The sequence below is a fragment of the Camellia sinensis genome, chromosome 13 (assembly GCF_055761805.1).
Source record: "Camellia sinensis isolate YWXY chromosome 13, ASM5576180v1, whole genome shotgun sequence".
Lineage (NCBI taxonomy): Eukaryota > Viridiplantae > Streptophyta > Magnoliopsida > Ericales > Theaceae > Camellia > Camellia sinensis.
In genome coordinates, this window is record NC_138973.1 from 79,737,239 (window position 1) to 79,759,829 (window position 22,591).

Here is a 22,591-nt window from a genome sequence, read left to right on the forward strand (position 1 = left end):
TAAAAGGTACCAGAATTGATAGATGACCAATATGGAGGTGTACTTGGCCACTTCTCCTCAAGATCTATTAGTGGTATTAGATGTGCCTCAAGCCAAGTCCAAAGGGACTGGAGTTATTACTTCCTCCGCTGCTCATGCTACCCCAGCTCTTACCCCTACTACCACAAAGTCTGTTCCTGCTGCCTCACCTCTTCCTAGAGTCACTTGAGCTGCATCGAAGAAAGATATGAACTGCTATTTCTTTTCTTTTCTGTTTCTTTGTGATGCTTTTGTTTTTTTCTCATAATTCCTTCTTTGGTATAGGTGGTGTAGGTGTCTCACAAGGAGACTCTCCTCAAAGAGTTCAAGCTTTAAATCTCTTCAAGAGCAAGCAATAACAACAAAGGAAAAGAAAGCTCTTGCTTGATCCTGAAAATGAGGTACCTGAGGCTCACATGGGAGAAGAGGAAGCAGAGAAAGAGCAGGAGACACCATTAAAAAAAAAGAAGAAAATAACGGTTTTTCTCTCTGATTTCACTGGGGATCCTATTCATGAAGCATCTGCTAAAGCAGTGGAAGTGGAACACTCCAAAGAGATCATTGTACTCCAGAAGGCTAAGAAAAGGAGACAACAGCAAATGCTTAGGGATGAAGTTGCTATTGCTAATGCACTCCAAAGAGAAATTGCAAGGAGGCAACAAGCTGCTGAACATTATACCCTTCGCAGTTCTCCAACCATTGTTACCACTTCTGAAACTAGTAATTTCCTTTCTTGTCTCTAGTTTCCTTTCTCAAGTTTTCGATACTGAAACTTAACATTGCTTCGTATTTCTTCTTTTGCAGCAACAACTACTCTACCTTCTCCTTCGATAAGGACTTCTTCAGTTTTATCGAAAGTTGAAAGACTATTAGAAACATCCTCAAAAGGACAAAGAAGACTGACACTAAAGTGCCTCTAAGTGTAGAGCCCATTCAGACAATACTCCCACTTCCTGGTTCTACACTTTTCATACCATTTTTGAGGCAAAGCATTCCTATATCCTTGTCCTTTTGGCTTAACTCCATACTGTCCTCTTCTAACCTTTAACTTAGCCCAATTTATTCTCCCTACAATCCTTGCTGCTCCTTCCCCTCCTGAGGAGATTCCAGTTATTACTTCATCTCTAGTAATAGCTAATTTCCTCAGAGAAAATACTAGTAGCTCACCAATTCTTTGTCCACCATCACTATCCAGCTCCAGCCCTTCTTCTCTTGACCTACTAGTAGCCAGGACTATGGAAATTGCTAGGCACACTTCATCTTTCTCTCTTATCCCTATGCAGCTATTTGTTCTTACCACTAGAGCCCTTACTGCACCACCAATGTCAATGGAAGAGATGGACATTTTCGAAGCTAGATTGGCGAGCCTTTTTGACATGCCTTCTACCATTTCAACAGCCAGTAATGAAACTGACCCATTGGTTCTGGCTAATTCTCTCTTGGAAATTTGTGAGAGCTCTTCAACCATCAGTAGGGCTTCCTCACTCCCACAGGATTTGGGCATCTACTTGAAGTTGCGGACATTGTTCTCGAGGATCCCATTCGAAGCCTTGCAATGACCTATTATTAAGAATGGTTTCCTCTAGTGCTGCAAGGTCATTGAGCAATCCAACATGGCCATTTCAAGTCACTTGTCTCAGGCAGCGGCTACTATTGACTTTTATGTCAACACCTGCCATGTTGCCAAAGCTGCAGAGGAGAAATTGTTGAGAAACCAGGAATTTGTTTCCCATATACATGTTGAAGTGTCTGAATTGAAAGAACAACATTCCTTTGTCTCTCAATTTCGAGAAGAAAGCTCAACTAGAAGAAGAATTATCAGCAGTTAACCTGGCTTTGGATCGAACTACCACAAAGCTGCAAATCACCAACCAAGGACTGGCTGATCGAAAGCAGGAGATGACTACAACCATTCAGTTGTTCCCATCCCTTAAGAGTAGAGAATCAATTGTAAGGGAACAACTAAAATATTGGACTGACTTTTGGGCTAATCTATGATTGCATGTACTTAACTCCTTATGAAATAAATTATTTATTTACCATTTGAGGGTTTAGCATTTATTATACTCCTTATGTTTCCCATACAGTTGGATAATAAGGCTTCAAATACCTGCCATTAATTTTCTTAGGGTGTACATACCCATTCAAATTTCTTAAATGGTATGTTCCCCAAGGCAAAACTTTATGAACTTGATATGGTCCTTCCCAATTAGGTGACAATTTGCCAAACTTATGGCTTTTAATTCCTATTGGAAGTATTGTCTTCCATACCAAATCACCTTCATCAAAGCTAATGTGCTTGACTTTCTTATTATATTTTTTGGTTGCTTTCTTCTTTTGGAAAAGAATGCTATTTAATGCCAAAATTCTAACTTCAACCACATTTTCTAATTCCAAGAACATGCTCTAATGGTACTGCTCAGGAGCTAACTAGTCCTGGCATCTCACCCTCAAGATCTTAATGTTAATCTTTACCAGTAACACTACATCATGTCCATATACTAAGGCATAAGAAGTAATTCTTGTACTTGACCTTGGAGAAATCTTATAAGTTCACAATACATCCAACAATAAGTTATAACAATCCCTTGGATTGTCTTCCACAACTCTCTGTATTCCTTTTTTCAAAGACTTATTGGATGATTCTGCATGTCCATTTTCTTTGCATAATAAGGGGTAATATTAACAAGGCTAATTCCAAACTCTGCCGCAAAAGACTTTACCATCTTTCCATCGAATACAGTCTCATTATCCACAGTTATGGTATGCAGGATGCCAAACCTGTGAATCAGATCTTTAATAAATCCAATAACTTCAGTTTGGTCTACAACCTTATATGGTTTAGTTTCGACCCACTTAGTGAAGTAGTCTGTGGCCACTAAGATGAAACAATGATGCTTCGAAGAAAGTGGATGTATTTTCCTTATTATATCCATAACCCAACCTCTAAATGGCCAAGGCTTTACAACTGCATGTAAATCAGTTATTGATACATGTCTTATCATGCCATGTTTTCGACATGCTTGGCAACCTCTAGCATATTCTATACAATCTTTAAGGATGGTGGGCCAATAATAGAAATGTCTTCGAAGCAGCCATCTTATCTTCACACTAGGCTGATGAGCACCACAGATGTCTTCATGAACTTCAGCCATGGCTGTCAATGCCTCCTTTGGTCCTAGACATTCCAATAACAATCCATCTGCTCCCTTTTTGTAAAGAGTATTACCATACACTATGTATTACATAGATTGTAGTTTTATCTTTCTGCTGGCCTTCGAAGATGGGCCAGTTAAGTACTGCATTATTGGATGCCTTCAATCGTGATCTTGCAAGTCATTATGATTGGCTTCTAACATCACATCTTTTTTAGTTAAGGGTGGTATTAATTTTTGATATGTTGCTTGACTTATGTTCATTTGAGTGTCATCCTTTCTCCTGAAATTCGAAACTTTCTGAGCTACATCATTGGCTTTGTTATTCATGAATCTCGGGATATAAGTCACATTTGCTATCTGAAACTGAGAAAGCAAATGTAATGCAACAACATAGTATGGCAACATGCTTGCACTTTGACATTTGAAAATTCATTTCACTTGGTTGACCACTAATTGAGAATCCCCAAATATATCAACTGCATGAACTTGTAATCCAATAAGCATTTTCAGTCCCATTATTAAAGTTTCATATTCAGCTTGATTATTGGAACAAGTAATTTCATGTGTGGTTTATACCCCCTGTGGTGACTTAATCACCATACCAATTTCAGTTAGACCATTGGCTTTTGATCCATCAAACCATATATGCCATGGCTCAATACTAACCATACCTAGATCCATTATCTCTTGGCTTTCTGTCTAACATGGATGATCTGTTAAGAAATTAGCTAAAACTTGTTCTTTTATTACTTTTTGAGAGACATATTCAAGATGAAATTCTAATAAGACTAGTATCCATTTGCCAATTCTTCCTCTCAACATAGGTCTAGATAACATATACTTAACCAAATCTGTGATTGCAATTACCAAGACAATTGTAGGCAAAAGATAGTATCTTAATTTCATTGCAGCAAAATACAATGCAAGGCATAGCTTTTCTACAGCTGAATATTTATATTCACAAGAATTTAAAAACCTACTAAGGTAATAAACTGCTTGTTCTTTTCCTTCTTCATTATCCTGGGCTAAGAAAACTCCCAATGAATCTTCTGCTGCAGCAATATACAACTTCAATGGCTTATCACTCTTTGGTGGCATCAGCACTAGAAGCTTGGTTAAGTAGGCTTTAATTCCTTGGAAAGCAGTTTGATGCTCTTCTGTCCACACAAACTCCTCCTCATCTTTCAACCTTAATAAGGAAGAGAATACTTTAGTTTTCCCTATAGTGTTAGAAATAAATCTTCGAAGAAAATTAACATGTCCAAGGAATTTTTATACTTCTTTCTTATTTGATGGAGGCTTGGCTTCAATGATGGCTTTGGCTTTATTCTGATAAATCTATATTCTTTTATTGTGTACTACATAGCCCAAGAAGTTTCTAGCTGATACACCAAAAGTACATTTGAGAGGATTACGTTTCAACTTGAACTTTCTCATTCTTTCGAAGGCTGCTTCCAAGTAAATCAAATGTTCCTCCATGGACTGGGATTTTACTACAATGTCATCATTATAACACTCTAAATACCCTCCAATGAGATCATGAAAGATAGTGTTCATTGTCCTTTGATATATAGCCACAGTATTCTTTAGGCCAAATGACATTTTAACCCATTCGAAGGTGTCAATGCTTCCAAGACATCTGAATGCTGTCTTATGGACATCCTTCTTTGCAATGCAAATTTGGTTATAACCAAAATGCCCATCCATCATAGATAAAATCTTGTGCCCTGCTGAACTATCCACCAATAAGTCTACTATAGGCATGGGGTACTCATCTTTTGGAGTTGTTAAATTCAAGTTTCTAAAATTGATACATACCCTCATTTTATCATTCTTTTTAACCACATGCACAATATTGGATAGTCATTCAACATACCTGGCTGTTCTAATAAAGCTTGCCTTAAGGAGCTTAAGAATTTCATTCTTGACCTTCTGAATCAATTTAGGACTCATCTTTCTTGGCTTCTACTTGTATGGCTTGAAATTAGGCTTCATAGGGAGCTTATGTTCCACTAATGACCTATCCAATCCTGGTAGTTCATTATAAGACCATGCAAAACAATCTTTATATCTCTTTAAGACCTTCAATAACCGATCCCTGTCAAGAGTACTTAACCAAGCACTGATGTAAATAGGTTGCTGTGCAGAACTTTCCCCTAAATTAACTTCTTCCAAGGGGTCTTGTATTTGAGAACTCACTGATGCTTCTCTTTTGATTTCTTCTATCCTCAAAGCAATTTCTTTGCTTTGTTCTGCTCTCACTTTCTCTAATTTAACATATTTGCCTTATTCCTCATAGACAAAATCTGTCCATAAGACTTCTTCTTCCGGTATTTCCTAGACTTTTGTTTCGATGTCCAATGCACAGTATTTATCAAAGGTCAAAGGTTTGACATGTTGTTGTTCCTGCTTACACCCAACTACCATGGCTTCCTTCTCTTGTTCCTGGACCTTTTGGACTATTGATTTTAAGTCCAATGCGGAAAATTTGCCTAAAGCCAAGGGTCTGGCTTCTTGGGTTTCATTTTCTTGCCTACAACCAGACATCATTATCATCTTTGATGATGAATTCTTTATTAGCACTCTCTTGTACCAAGTGTTTCAGGTGTGTTACTTCCTCATCAGCCTCCACTTTGGCTGAACCATCAGGTTTTCTCAATATACTGAGCGGTGTCACTCCTTCAGTATACAACTTGGCCTCTGCAAAGTCAGCACAAGCGACAAAGGGTTGAGAGTTTGCATTGATCTTCTCTGTTTTCCATTGCATAAGGCCATCATTATCTTCTGATGTAGAGAGGAAGACACACATTTGTTGGTGTGAATCCAATCCCTGCTAAGTAAAGCATTATACTTAGTATTACTATCAATAACAAAGAATGCCGTCATGCAATCTCTGGTTCCCACACACAAATTAATGGGCAGAATACCTGAGCCATCTGCTTATCTCCAGCAAAACCAGCAATGGTTGTGCTGGTTGGGATTAATCTGGAGTTCTTTTTCCCTAGTTTCTTCAAGAGGATTTCGAAAGCAGGTTCACTGCTGCCTCATTATCTACCAATAAAAAATTGTTTCGTATATTATATAGTGCTTGAATGTGATATGCAAGTAATTTTGGTTGTTGTAATAATAGCATGATGATTGTCAGATGTTGCATAATAGAATGTTTCATTAATTTCAAATTTCACTTTTAAACTTAGGTGTTGTTTGGGAAGTGGGTTGATTTTTTGATTTTTTAATTTTTTTGGCTATTTTAGCCTAAGGCTAAAAGCCCTAGTTTGGGAAGGACTTTAAGCTTTTTTTAGTTTTTTTGACTTTTTTATGAGATAAAGAATATAATGATTATGGATTGGATGTGATGTTTTGTCTTATTGGACTAAAAGCCTACTGTAGCTAATTTAGCCAAAAAAGCTTCAAAACTATCTTCCCAAACAGAGCTTTAAATTATTACTATTTTTTTTTTTCATTCTATTGAGATATTATCAATTCCATCTATTTACTTCGTAAAATTTATAATTTTATAATTTAATTCACAACAATTATACAAATGAATACAAATTATATAATTACCTTTTTGCGCTTTAACAGTTTGCGATTTATAGACTCATCACAAATTGAAACACATGAAAGACAGAAATCACAAACCTTAAGAATCAAATAGATAAAATTAATACTTTAGGTTGATGAAATGAAAAAAATGGTGATAGTTTAGACTCTAATGTTAGGAAGTGTTTATATGTTCTATCTGAAGATGAAAATAACACTATCTAATTGCTCTCATTCTCCATTTGAAGTGCAGTTTAAAATCAACAGAGGTGTAGGATAAAAAATAAAATAAAAATAAAAATAAAAAATAAAAAAAGATGAAATCTTTAATATCTAATCACAATCATAGTTTTTATTACTTGCTTGGACAGAGTTTTAAAGAACAACAACAATCTCAAAAGGGAATGGAACATGCACCAGTTTGATGGGTGCTAGCCAGTTCAGAACATGGCCATGGGCTGACCTCAACAGCACCACCGCTAACATCAGAGCACTGCCAAGGAGTTTTTCTCCGTCCTGTTGTAGTTCCACCATGAATGTTGATATTAGAGAGACAAATCCCAGTGAAAGGGGAGTTACTCAAGCCATGTATCGAACCTGGTTGCTGGACGTTTTCACCCCAGACATTTTTAATTGTGACATCCTTAACGACTGGAAGAGCATTTGGGTCGAACTTGTCATCAGGATGTTCCCCGAAATCTCCTGCAATCTTTATACCCTTTCGCACGTTTTCCATGTACACATTCGTCACAGTAATGTTTCTAATGATCCCTCCTCTACCGATGCTTGTCTTCAAGTGGATGCCAACTCCCATGTTAGAAAGGCTTATGTGCTCAGCAAATACATTCTCTATCCCACCAGACATTTCACTTCCAACTGCAATTCCAGCAGATGGGGACGATCCTGTGACCCGCCGAATGGTGATGTCGATGCTAGGGCGACCATAAGCAATGCCATACTCATCCCACCCACTTTTCACCGCCACAAGGTCATCTCCCGTAGAAATGTACGAGTCCTCAATGCAGACACGGCTGCTTGAATCTGTCTCAATTTATCAAGAGTATATATTTAGTTAAAATTTCATTAAAAATGTCCCTTCAATAAACAAAAAGCATGTAGTACTGACATTGCACTGATCTGCATGAGTTATGGACCATCTAAGTAATGAAATGTTCATTCACAAAGCCATGCCTTCCACACCATCCAAAAAAATAAAAGCACTGATCTGCATGAGTTATGGACCATCTAAGTAATGAAATGTTCATTCACAAAGCCATGCCTTCCACACCATCCAAAAAAATAAAAAGTACTGCGTTCCTTGCGCAAGATATGTAGCAAATCTAAATACAAATGTGGAACTACATACAGGTGGAAGAAGGGAAAAAAAATTACCAACACATGGGGAGTGCAAGTGACACTTGCAACCCCACAGCACTTTATTTACATCCCACCCCAGACACACTTGCACCCCTACATGTTGGTAATTTTTTTCACTTGCTCCCACCTGCATGTAATTCCCCCTTATATAAACATATATATGACCCGAGTTAATGGCATACCACATAGCTACAATTCAGAAATAAAATAATATATATATAATAACCTTGAGGTTATAGGTTCAAATCTCAGACAACCACTTTGTGTACTATGCCAAAGGTTAGATGTGTACCTAATCTTTCTCCTTCCAAACACACATATTTGGGCATAATTGTTGTTGTCAGATATACATATATATAATAGATGAGAAGAAAAAGAAAAAGAATGTACTTCACACTAAAATTGTTTTATACAGCATACCTGGATCAATTCCATCCGTATTGGGAGAGTCAGGTGGAGCCAATATGGTCAAATATTGAATAACGACATTGCTGTTAAGAAGAAATTAACTGTCAGAGGACTCAGAACCAATAAAAGTCACTGCCTTGCAATTTTCTGGGAAATCATACTAGTATCAAAGAGTAATATAAGGATGCAGTTCAAGAAAATTGAAAAATGGCCGACCATTCTCGTTCCTAATCTCAGCTTCCTAATACAATTTTAAACTTTAAAATAACTCGTGAAAAAAGATGCAAATTATAGATAAACCTGAATTTTCTTGCAAACCATGCCAGTATATGCTCTGCAATTGTGTTTGATCATGGCTGACCCTATGCTTCTCTGACACTACTTACTTTCTGACTACTGAGAATTACAGATTTAGACACCAGTTACAAGTAATTAGACGCCAGAAACTTTGTGGGAGAGTTCATAAATAAGATCCAGATTTAAAAATTTACACATCATCCATAAAATTCAATTTTGGAGGAACAAGAAATGGAGGTGTTATTTTGTCTTAGAATGTGGCCTGTCTCAAATCTACTTGGGTGGACAAGATGATGTAGTTGGGCCTGTGGGGCCCACTGTGGGGCCCACCATGGGTCCATTGTGGTGATTCAAATAGTTCATCTTGTGAACTGTTGTGTATATCATCCATGAAAAAAAAAATTACATTGATCCGATAATTATAACCACATGATTTCATTATATTTGTCTTCAATAAAATGGCCTGCATATCTGATTTTGAAAATAAACCGTTCATTTTTCTAAAATCAAATATGATAAAATCATGTCACTGTGATTAGTGGATCAATCTTTTTTCTTTTTTTTTTCACGAAAGATCTACACATACGGGCCCACAAGATGAACTGATTAGATTACCAGAGTGGGAACCATGGTGGCCCCATGGAACCAACTGCACCATATGGAGGCAAGCTCATTTCTTATGGATGAATGACAACTTTAACAACCTTACATGAACAAGACCGGAAATGCATATAGTTACAGTAAGTTTTTTTTTATCAAATGTTACTTGTCATTAAAAAAAATATATAAATAAAGTTCTATGTTATCAGATGGATAGGATTACTAAGCTTCAGTACTAATCAAAAAAGGGATTACTAAACTTCAGCAAATATTCATTAGAATAAGAACATAGGACATGTTAATAAAATGTATAGTATCCGAGTCCAAAAACAATGTTCAATTATTACCTGCAATAGACAGGGTGAATGTTCCAAAAGGGGGAGTTCTTGAAAATGACATTGGAAATGATAATGTTCTCGGAGTTCATGAATTCAATAAGATGTGGCCTTGTGAATTGGAGGGTTCTTTGCCTCCACATGTTCCACCAAACACTTCCCTGGCCATCAATCGTTCCATTCTCACCTAAGAAAGAACCAATTCATCAAATCTAACTAATATTGACTGCTTAGCAGAAGAATCACAAAAAATAATAACAATAATAAGGAAACAAAAAAGAAAGAAACTAAAAAAACATAAGAAAAAGAGAGAAAAAAAAAGAAGAAAAGGCCTGGGGTAGGGATATAATTAAAATTTGTTAGTTTCGTGGAAACGTATATATGCAAGTGAAGATCATATACAAACACTAAAACTAACTACATAAAATTTGTCCCGGACTTCAGCTACATGAATTCTATTTCACCATTTCACTCGATCAAGGAGGGGCATATTTTCAGTTAAACCATTAAACATAGAAAAAGAAAAATGCTAAGGTCCTCAATTGAGAAGAATGAATACGAAAGAGATATATCCACACACACAAACACAAGAAGAAGGAGGAGGAGGAGGAGGAAACAGGATTCATTTTGTTATGACAAGATCATAAGAAACAACATTTGTGTGGCCCATTTGATTAGGCAAGTCGTTGTAGGTTGAAAGTAGGCATCCACAAATGTGCTGGAAAGCAATCATCAAATGATAAGAGGCATTATATTCATACTGACCAGTAATGATCACATCATGAAGTCCATCTCCATGGATAAAGCTTATATACCTTCCTCCTGGACGCTCCCTCCCCCGTCCATATGAAGGCAAGGGGGCAATCAAAGGCCAATATCTTGTATCCTACATATCAAAGCCAGAAGAGTTTCACATTAGTGCAACATAAAAAGGTAATGTATAAATTAAAATTAAAATTAAAAATTTGAAGCGGTCTGATGTAAACCAACTATAATATGTCCATACTGTTTCTTGGTAAATGACAAACTTTGGCCCGACATCATACATGTATTTAGCTGCATAAATGGCTTAAAGACTCCAGCAAAACAATTTACATCTAAGATCATAACCACCAGATGTAAAAATACTGCAGTGAGATTGACACTGGGACAGACTACTTATGGGCATTAGGACTTCTCATGTGAGCAAAATTTTGATTTTAAAAAAAAAAAAAAAATTAAAAAGAGGCTGTGTGTGTGTGTGTGTGTGAGAGAGAGAGAGAGAGAGAGCCTAAAAAGCATGGACACTTCTAAGAAGGTGACGTGTGTCCGACACTCTTTGGACACTTCCCCAACACTTATCTGACACTCTTCAAAACGTATACTATTTTTTAATTTTTTTTAAAGACAAGGACACGCTTTGGACACTTGAAGAACACACGTGTCTACTGATTAAATACATGTGAAACTAATTATAAATTTGAACAAAATAACTTAAAATTAGTGTCATATTGTATTTTTTATTATCTTTGAATGATATATTTATATATATATATATATATAACGTATAATAAATATATAAAATTATATATTTCATGCATGTCCTCCACGTGTCATGTCCTGCATTTTTTCAAATTTGGCGTGTCGGCGTGTCCGTGTGGTGTGGCATGTCCGTGTCCATGCTTCTTGTGAGAGTACTATTGCAAGTGCTGTCATTTCTTGAAATCAATTTGATTTTACCAATGCATAAAGAAAATATTTTATTCTAATGCAAAAGGGTTAATTATACAATTCAATGCACAAGGAATACTCTGCTTAAATGGAATTTATTATTAGTTTTTTATAAGTAAAACAGTTTGTGCCTAATCCGAGGAAAACTCCGCATTGAAAATGATACGCAATTTGAAAGTAAAACGATATGCAATTTAAAATTGTGTTGCTGTGGGATGCTACAATAATTTAATATACCCACCTACACAAAAGCTGGCAAATTGTTTAAGTTGGGACCACTGTATTTGTTGAGAAGCTAGTGATCAAGATCAAGGCAAATGTTATACCATAAGACAAAGGAATATACCAAATGAACAAAATATATTGGGGGTGTTTGTTTGGACTTTTTTGAGCTAATTTTTGGCTTCTGGCTTTTGAAAAGCTATTTTAGACTGTTTGGTTAAACTTATTCCAAATATCTTCTGATTCTAACAACTTATTTTAAGTCAAAAAAGTTGATTCTGAGAAACTGCCCGCCTTTTGCTTCTGATTATCAGCTTCTCCTATGGACATGTTAATTTACAGTTATACTCTTAAATTTTTTTATTTTTTATTTTTTTAAAAATAGAAAAAGATCCCAATGGACTGTAGAATATTATTTTTTTTTATGAGAAATGTAGACAAGTAATGAATAACAAAAAATAAAAATTAATTGAAAAAACTATTTCATAACTTATTTAACAAACGCTACTCAGCAACTTAAATTTATAATTCAACAGTTACACCAAATAGATTAACAGCTTTTGATTAAAGTCATAATTTATAATCTGTTAAACTATAATCTATAATCTGTTTTAACAGCTACACCAAACGGGGCCATTAGCTCTTGTGACATAGTAGGGTATATACCTACATTTTGAGATCATAATGTATGGTGGATGATCTGACCATTATTGTGAATTCAAAAGTTCACAACCGTGTAGAAATAGTTGTTGCTTTACCTTGTCCCTTAATACTCCTACTTTTTTCTAAATGATAATTCAACATTGCAAATCAGACACGGTTTATGACTGCTAAACAGTGTATCCAGCATTTATCCTTTTACTATCATTTACAACAATATTTTTTTCTTGTTTTATTATCTTTTTGTCCCCCATAGGTCACAAGTTGCAACAAGAACAATAACAATGCCATACTGGTCAGTAAAGTGAGCATGAAATGATCAAATTGTCATAAAATAACGTCGTAGCACAGATACCAACATATCAGTGTCATTCCACATAGCTGTCCTCCCATCCTGTTTGTCACTAATCCAAATGCCATGCACATGCAATTAGATCCCCACCAATTTATCCCCTGGACCCATCATGGGCTATGGCTGTCCCTTAATTTCCAAATAATCTACGAACACAAATGCTTCTTCTATAGCCTCAACAGTACAACACCCATTTTTTTTAGTTCACTTTAAACAGAATGTACACAAATTGAAATTCACGGAACCCCAATTCCTCCGCCGAAGACATGATGAAAAAAACAGCATACTTCAATTGTTAAAAGACCCATTTGCTTGTTGAAACTGAAATCAATTTAGCACTCAAAGCACTAAATTCCATAAACATTGTTTGTTTGGGTTATAAAGCCAAGAACGCAGCAAACAACAAATTCACCAATATGATAGTCCTACATTATGAATAAGCCCAGCTTGTTTATCTTTATTTAAATTATATAATAAATATATTATTTACATATTAAATATTAAATAGATATATAAACAATAGCATAAATACATTATTTATATATTAAATAATATAAATAATTAAAAAAAAAAATCTTATCGAGCCAAGCCAAGCCGAGCTCGAGTTTTATTAATATTAACCAGTCAAGCCGAGTTCGTGGCCAGTTAATAATCAAAACGAGCACGATTGGCTTGGCTCATTTGCAGCCCTGACTGCGCAATCTGGAGTCAATTCAAACATCTTCCACATTTTTGATTAAAGCATAAAAGGTGATGATTGTAATAGCGGTGATTGTACCAAATGTTTGTTGGACAATTTTCACTGTATTTAAATTAAACTGCTAATGTACAAAGTCAACATATCAATTTATCATTCCAAATCACATGAAATTATTTTTTTTAAGAAATAACTTGAGTTGATATCAATACATGCATATCAAACGCATCAACTAAAAATAATGAATTTAACAAAATAAATTAATCATGCATGATCTCATAACTTGCATCATGAGATAGAAAAGATTCTCAACCCATAAATAAAATCCAACGCATTTTGAACTTTAAACTCTAAAAATGACAAAACATTCCTTCATTTAATCAGTTTGATTTGTACAAAAATAAACTAATTATATATACATTTAAATGTTCTTGTGTATGTATATATATATATATATATATTTTCCAACTCATGTGCAGAAACTATTCACGACTACGGATCCAAACACAGAAATTAAAGAACAAATCAGTAAACCAATAAAGAAAATAAACTTGCCACAAAGATTTTTTCGTAATAAAAATGAAATTAGTTTGTAAAACTAATATTTAACTCCAGAATCAAATACTTTCATGTATACTAACGATGAACTAAGATAAATTAACAAAATTAATTTTCTAGTTACTAAAATTAGAAAATAAATTATAACACAAAATAATTTTATTTTTCTTGTTACTAAAACTAGTAAAATAAAATACTGAAATCATATCTGATTACAAAAATTAGAAAAACAAACCACAAATTAATTTTCTAGTTACTAAAACCAAAAAATAAATTATAACACAAAATAATTTTATTTTCCTTGTTACTAAAATTAGAAAAATAAAATACCAAAATAATTTTCTGTAACACCAAATAATATTCTGCAATTGTTAATGACACCAGCATATTACTACTAGTTGTCAAAGAAAATAGACAGTATATTACTACTATCCGTCAAATAATTTATAAATACCATTTGTATTTTTCAACCAGAATATTACTTTGAAAACACAGGAAATTAAATACAATGAAGACACCAAAAATATATGTCTTAAGATTGTCCAACAATCTTCGCTGTAATTAATTAATTCTGTTTGTATACTTAACAACAAATAGAATAATAAAGAAATAAAGGAAATGCGAGAAATTTGTTTGATTACAAAAATTAAACTAGATGCAGAAATAAATAAATAAAAACAGATTTTATTTTGTTACAAAAACAAAATTAAAATCTGATTTAAATAAATAAATATAACAGAATAATAAATTAAACAACTTACTTGATTAATTTCTTCGAATAATAATCTGATCAAGTCCAGTATTTGACACTGTGTCCTTAAGACAAATTCGTCCTCTCCACGGTGCTTTCAGAATGTGGACGTCCATCTCCCAGGATGAAATGATTAATTACAAACAATAACAGCACTACAAATTGTTTGCCTAACGAACACACTAAGTGTTTAATTATACTTTTTCTCACAAAAAGATTAAATGCAGCAAAATGAAGAATAAATTTGCAGAGGTGAAGTATGAATTTTCTGAATGTATTAAACATCAAATGAGGGCTGTCCTATTTATAGATGTAATGATGGCTACAGGTTTTGAATTAAACAGGTGCAAACCTGTTTGAACAAGTATGAAACCTATTTGGTTTTGAATTTAAACAGATTTGAATCTGTTGAGTTCAAAATTCAAACAGATAAAAAACGGGAAGAGCCCTGTTTGGGTGTACAGTAAAACCAGACCAGTTTATTTCCGGAATTAATTTGAATTTTGAATTTTATTTTACCAAAAAATAAAATTAAATTCAAATGTTTTTTACCCAAAAAGAAAGGTATTGGGCTAGACAAACCCAACCCAACCGAACGGCTGGGCGCGTGGTGATTTTTTGGTCCAATGGGTCTAGCCCATTTTGACCATAACCTCCCTCTCTAAAACACTTGGGTACTCCTTGGGGCACACCCCAAGTTCCAATCTCATGCCTTATAAATCCATTCAAAACTTCTCACCAAATCAATGTGAGACAAGTCTTATTCAAACCTTTAAGGGTTTTTACCAAAACTCCATTTCTATGGAGCATAATTTGGTTTCAATTTCTCATTCACCCGGTAATGGTTTTGAGCAACCAAATATATCACGCGAATCACAACACGGCATAGAACGCGTTACCACTTTGACCCGCAAAAATCGACGCTCAGGTCCTACATAAATATTAGACCAAAGTTAAGAAAAAATGTGTTATTTACCCAGATTTTCCAAACCATTTTCCAACAATGTTTGTGAAAGTACCTGAGTAGCCTTGATCACAGCACCTCTGGCCAAGTAGAGGGTCATGTGGCTGGTAAGATTGAAACTCTCTGTTAAATACTCCCCAGGAGGTATATATAGAAGTGTACCACCTCTCCGCCTCAGATGCTCAATCCGATAAATCGCCGCCCTAAACGCCTTCGTGTTCATTGTCACTCCATCTCCCACACCTCCAAAGTCCATAATCGATATCATATCGTTCCGATACCTCATCGGCACGATCCCAGAGCAAGTCACCACATCAGCAAGAACCCCGCAATTCAGGAACGGCGCAATAGCCGCGAAGCACAGGAAAATTGAAAAAACAAATCGATGCATTTTGAACTTCTTCTGAATTTCAAGGTCTTTTGGATAAAAATTTATATAATTATCCGAGAAAATTTTATCAGAGTGACAAAGGGAAAGCTACAAAAAATACTTTAGGAAAGGAGGAGGATGATTTTGGTGAGAAGGAAAGAATTAATTCGAAGCAAGATCTTGACGTGATTAGGTTGAGGTTTTGTCGGTGATTTGCAATTAGGTCCAAGGAGGTAGGTACAAGAAAGCCTACTTATTAATTGCTTCAAAAAAAACGTATTAAAAGTTGAAGATAAACTGCTATTACATAGATCTAGCCAAGAAGAAAGCTCCAAATAGGTCGTCAATGGTGGTTAATCTGCAACAGAAATGTCTCAAATCAAAGAGAATAATAATAATAACACAACAGATCAAAGATCACTGAAATCAAAACCACAACATATATATAATTATAATAGTGTGATAGTGTAACAGACCTCTCAATTTGTGAGTGTTTATAATTTATAGAACAGCTTGGAAAACCGAAGGAGCTACCTGGAGCTAAGCAAAGCAGGGCTTGTCGAGAAGTGATTGTTATGGACGCGAGAGACAGAGTGAGTGGGTTTACACTTTACAGAGAGTCCGCACAGTGGTAATGTTGTTAAAGGGGAGTGATGGAGGTAGATAAGAATATGAAAAATAGTTGACAGGGTTGCTTTAATAGTGTCATTGATGATGTCACAATGGGCTCGCTGGTTGTCTATGTCTTGCTTGTTTTATTTGTTTTGTTTTGTATTATTAGTAAAAAATATTTAATAGTATGAATCATTATTGTGAGAATATTAATCTTGAGGGCTGATTTAGTTTTTAAATTTAGAAAAATAATTAAGAGCACTAAAAGTGGTGTTTTAACAATAACATCACTAATAATATGATAGTGTGCCTAGTTCACCGCCTATGCCTTATTTTTTTTTTTGTTGACATTTTCAATACATTAGTACTATTAGTAGTCTTTTTTTTAGTAGTATAAATCATTGTTGTAAGAATATTAATCTTGGGGACTGGTTTCATTTTTAAATTTGGAAAAATAATTAAGAGCACTAAAAGTGATACTCTAATAATAACATCATTAATGATGTGGCAGTGCGCCCTGATCATTGTCTATGCCTTGTTTTTCTTTTTTTCCTGTCATTCTCAGTGCATTAATATTACTAGTAGTCTTTTTTTTAATGATATGAATCATTGTTGTTAAATTTATATTTGAATAAAGAAATTTAAAAAATATTTTAAGCTAATAAATTTTTTTTAATTTTTTATTAATAAATTAATAAAAAATTTCTCCTCTCCTTTTTTATTCTCTTACGTTATTTTTTCTCCTCTCTCACGTTAAATTAATAAACACAATGGTAATTTTTAGTTAATAAATTATTAATTAATTAAATTTTTTCTCACACTTGTTTATTTAATTATAAAAAAAATTAAAAACTATAAATCAATTCAAAATTATTTTCAAAATTCACAATCAAATAAATTTTTAATTAAAACGCTTTTCAACAATTTATTTTTCAAAATACAACTAAAAATTCTTTTCACAAACTAACCAAACAGAGCTTATGGTATACCATATACTCACCTTAAACTACACAAGAAAATCTCATAATTTTATATTTTTTGAGTCATAATTAAAAAAAAATTTAAAAATCATAACTAAAATCTCAAAATAATGTCATAACTAAAGAAAAAAATTTGTGTAATTAAAGGTACATATAGTATGGGGTGTATATGATAGAATTTTCTAAAAAAAATTTGTTTTTATATTTTTATATTTTTTTTCATTTTAATTTGTGATTTTAAGTGGACAAAATAAATAAGGAAAAATTATTTATAAGTCATATTTGGGAGACTTATGCTACATATGGTCCTACTAAAAAATTTATGTTTCCATTAATTCTGTGGGAAGTTTGTTGACACATTTACCCTCAATATTAGTTGTTAATATCATAAATAATAACAAAACCATATATAGAAAATTAAATATTACCATAGATCATATCTATATAAACGTAACGTAACGTGACACCTACAAAAACGTAACGTGACACCTATGATCTATGGTAACATGCAATTTAGGAAATTACATGTTACCATAGATCATATCTATATAAACGTAACGTAACGTGACACCTACATAAACGTAACGTGACACCTATGATTTATGGCAACATTCAATTTCCTATATAGAAAATTGAATGTTGCCATAGATCATATTTATATGAAACGTAACGTGACACCAACATAAACCAGCAACATTTTCACATTCAATTTAAAAAAATAAAAACTCATTAAGTTTGCGAAACGTAACGTGACACGTTACGTTACGTTTATGTAGGTGTCACGTTACGTTACGGTGTCACGTTACGTTACGTTTATGTAAGATCTTGTGGAATACATTCCTATCTAAATAGGACTTGAGACTCTATAAGAAATTACACAAGACTTAGCCTGCCATAAGTGTCTGAAAAATGACTTATAAATAAGTCTCCCAATAAATAATACATAACTAACGGATAGTTCATTCATATCCATGGGACCTGGGCAAATTAAATTGCCGAATTAAGGCGGTCCCATGCACACTTTGTGATAGATTTTATTAGGCGGGAGGACATTGTTGTAAAAGGGCTATTATTATTTTATTTTATTTTATTGGTGTAATTTATGAGTTTTTTTTAATTGTAAATTATTTTGTATCCACGGTATATATGAATGAAAGAATTTTTATTTATTTATGAACGTGAATTGATCCAAAAGGAATTATTATAGTTTTTTTTATTATTATTTTAAAAACACAGGATATAATGTGTAGGGACAATTATATTATACGCATCTCATATTATATATACCTTTAGATACGTTATTTTCTTCTTTAGTTATAATCAAAATTGTTCTTTAGTTGTGACATTATTTTGAAATTTTAGTTATAACTTATTTATGTTTGATTATGACTATTTAAATTTTTTTTAGTTAGACCATCTCCAACGTTACACTAAATGCATCACCAAATTCAAATTGAGAATCTAAAAAATATTTCACCAACCTTGGGATCTGGGCTACCTTTCATCATTTTACTGTGCATAACCATTGAGATAGATATTCACCAGACGACTGGCTAGACTTCCAGCTGGATGTCCCCCAGATCATCCTCTTCTTTGAACAATTCCCACAAAAATAGGTAACACAGAGTGTTGAAAAAATGGTTTGTGCAACCATGACTTTTAGCTAACTCTGAGCCTAAATTGAGATGGGCTTTAGACACCGATTGAAGTGTGTCAGGGTGGAAACACGTTCTTTGTCGGGTAGTGATTCACTTCGTATATTTGGTTGTTCAAACCATTTTCCAAGTGAATGCGAAATTGACTCCGAAAAAGGTTTCGGCAATACGGTAGTTGAACAAATTCAAATTGAATTTGTCTCTGGTTTCTTCATCAACAATGAGTTCATAAGCTTCTAAATCTTTAAAATCAATCTTTATCAACAATGAACTCATATTCCCAAATTCAATCTTCACACACCCCCACCCCCACCCCCACCCCCACCCCTATTTCTGATTCTTCATCAACAAAAAAATCAAACAACTTCTGATTCTTCATCAACAAAAAAATCAAACAACAATGAGTTCACATGTACTCAAATCTTCAAGATCTTCAAAAACCCAGAACCAACCTTCAAGATCACCTTCCTCTTCATGGTTGAGCTGAAGTTAAGAATCCTCACTTGTCTCTCTAAGCTCTCCGACAGAGACACCCACCAGATCACCATTTAAGACCTCGAAAATATCATCCAAAACCTCTCTCCTGAAGGTGTTTTGATGCTCCTCAATTGCCTCTACAAATCTACCAACGACCTAAAACCCGCCGTGAAGAAAGAGTCTCACACTCAGCCCCACTACGCCACATTTGCAATTAGGTTTCCTTACTGATTTTGAATTTGAACCTTGTGAGTAACCGTACACCTTATATCTCTTGACCATTCTAGTGTTACGCAGACCCATTATTACCAATATAGGTTGACAAGTGTCTGACTATGATTGGCAACTTGTATTAACTCCCCAAATTGCCCTTTTCATGCCACGTGTTGAATTGTGATTGGCTTATACAAATTATACAGCTAACATTACCCCCCACACTAATATACCCAATACTTGGTGATATTAGTGAATCAAAGCACTTTACCCACATCCTAGGATATGCATGGGTTTTGCATCTTCTTAGAACTGCAACCGACTGCGTTAAATTCTTTTTTACACCTTGAATATTTCCCACTATCTGAGCATTCGAAAAGACTAATACAGTTCGCATGGCCAAACAAACCTTCTCTGACATAGATCAAGCATACAAAGAGTTATTAGCTAATGATGTTCGCCCTCGAAAGAATTTTCATGCATTTATTAGCCACACCTATCCATCTCCATTTATTCAAGTCATGGAAGCTTTTGCAAATCATCGACCTTTGGATCAAGAATCTATTGTTCACAATTCTTTAGTCCAAGACTTTGCAAAAATGGATATTAGAAGCTCTTCTTCTGTCATAAAATCTTTTGCGTGGGATGAGGCTGCGGCTTTCTCTTCTTCTTCTAAAGCTTCTGGCTGGAGAAGTTGGCCAGAACTTGATGAATCCAAGCTAAGAGAGCGAATTAACCATCGATTTGTCAAATTCACTGATCCTCTGTCTTTCCCTCTCTTTGCTCAGAGCTCGGTGGTTTACCCTTATGTACCCATCGATCGCCAATGCAGTTTGGAAGACAACTTACTTATAGCATGGTACACATCTTCCACGCCTACGAAGATAGTGCGAGTCACTCCTCGTCTAGAGGAAGCACAAGGATACAACCCATCATTCTTAGCATAGAGGGCAAAATTTTATTCTTCTGACTGGCTTGAATGTGTAAATAACCCCCAGTTCCCTTCTTCCTTTGGGATGGATCCTCCTGTGCCTCCTCTTCCTCAAAACCCTCATTGGATGAAAGAACTGAGACTTACTCTATTTGAGAATCAGTTTCTTCCTTCCTACCAACCTCCAGCTCTCCCCACTATATTTGAGCAATATCAAGCTCAACTTCTGCTAGCAGCCTTTTCTTACTTGCCCTTCAATGTTCTTCGAGGTGATATTCCTCTTAAGAACTTTTGATGGGCTTGTGACATTATGACTCAGGGTCATGTCTTCAACCCCATTGCTCAAGCAGAATTTCAGATGTTTTTGGATCAATTCTCACTTCTTCTTCATTGGTACCAAACTTCTTTGGTTACCTCTCAATCTTTGGACAAAATCTCAGCCCATCGAATTGACACCCAGTATGAAGCAGAGAACCTTATCGACGAATATAATGACTTCAAGAATAAAGATTCTGCATACTGGGATGATCTAGATATGAATGAGATGGAAAATGGATTGAAGGAAACAGAGTTCGAAATAAAAGCTGAACAATTTTTTCATCAAATAAGAACATATTAGCTGCAGTAACCTAGCTTGGAGAGGATAGAGGACAAAATAAAAAAGGAACATAAATTCATTGACCACTGTTGGAACAAATTCCATGGCCTTGTTATTCTTTCTATTCCTTATTTTTTTGAAATTGAATTTGTAGCCAAGAAGATTTTCTAATGTAATTACTTTCATATTAATAAAGCTAGGTTTTCCTTTCTTTATTCGGCATGGTCCGATTTTATTCTATTCACCCAAAGCAAACAAAATTAGAGCTTCGAATTTACTAATTTTGTCCTTCGAAACCTGATTTGAACATTTCCAATGGAATACTGAAAACCTAATTTGAACTTCCCCAACATATGGAGTATAATTGACAATCCTTGCCTTAGGTCTTTTCATTCCAATCATATGGTTAACACTATCAACAGCTTTGAATTAACTATCTTTGCTTCGAAAAGCAATCTACATATTTCGAAGTATGGAAACTTTCCTTAGGGATTGCATTGTTTTATTCTAAAAGAGTGAATCCCTTTGTGTTCTTCACTGCTTAACCAAATATTGTTTTTTTTTTTTTTGGTACTTCGAAGTCTAAAACAAAAAAATTCTAACTGCAAAATATTTCAAATTTTACTTCGAATGATTTTACTTTCAACAAGAAACTTAAAAGCAAGTCTTTAAGCTGCTTGAAGCAAACAAACACCTGAGCATTCTTGTATTCTTAGGTATGAAATGTGCTTCGAAGTCAACTTCCAGCTTTCGAAGCCCTAGTTGGATGTTTGTCATCTGGCTTTGGAGCCAAAGCTTGGCTTCGAAGCCAAATATTTGATTTCGAAGCCAACATGAGTGTTTGAGATACATTTCCCTCCCAAATTATCACTCTTGAGAGAAACTTTTTGTATCCATACCTTCAGTACTTCTTTATGAATTCTATCCATTTAAACTGATTGGACATCTTTCGGACAGAAAGTTTTAAAACCCTTTCCTTTCGTGCTTTTAATTTACTTGCTCGCCCAACACACAAACCCTTCATCTCTATTAACCTCTCCTCTTCTTTACCCTCTTTCCTAACTTCGTCATCTGAAAACTTCTGTCAATGGCTTCTTTCTCCTTG

At 34.5% G+C, this 22,591-nt stretch overlaps 1 protein-coding gene across 3 annotated transcripts; it reads right to left on the bottom strand.

Annotated features, from left to right (window-relative positions):
- Positions 1-7,044: 7,044 nt before the first annotated feature.
- LOC114269784 (putative polygalacturonase) lies at positions 7,045-16,718 on the bottom strand. 3 transcript variants are annotated; one of them, XM_082902606.1, is made up of 6 exons: positions 16,555-16,718; positions 15,706-16,378; positions 10,502-10,622; positions 9,749-9,923; positions 8,517-8,587; positions 7,045-7,760 (listed from the first exon to the last, which is right to left on the bottom strand). In XM_082902606.1, the coding sequence occupies exons 2-6, from the start codon at positions 16,039-16,041 to the stop codon at positions 7,114-7,116; spliced, it is 1,350 nt and encodes a 449-aa protein (XP_082758732.1). In that variant the 5' UTR covers positions 16,042-16,378; positions 16,555-16,718; the 3' UTR covers positions 7,045-7,113. The 3 variants fall into 3 exon arrangements, with proteins under 3 accessions (XP_082758732.1, XP_028066945.1, XP_082758733.1); XM_028211144.2 differs by having other exon boundaries at positions 16,497-16,693; XM_082902607.1 differs by lacking the exons at positions 15,706-16,378; positions 16,555-16,718 and adding an exon at positions 10,727-12,880.
- Positions 16,719-22,591: the final 5,873 nt, after the last annotated feature.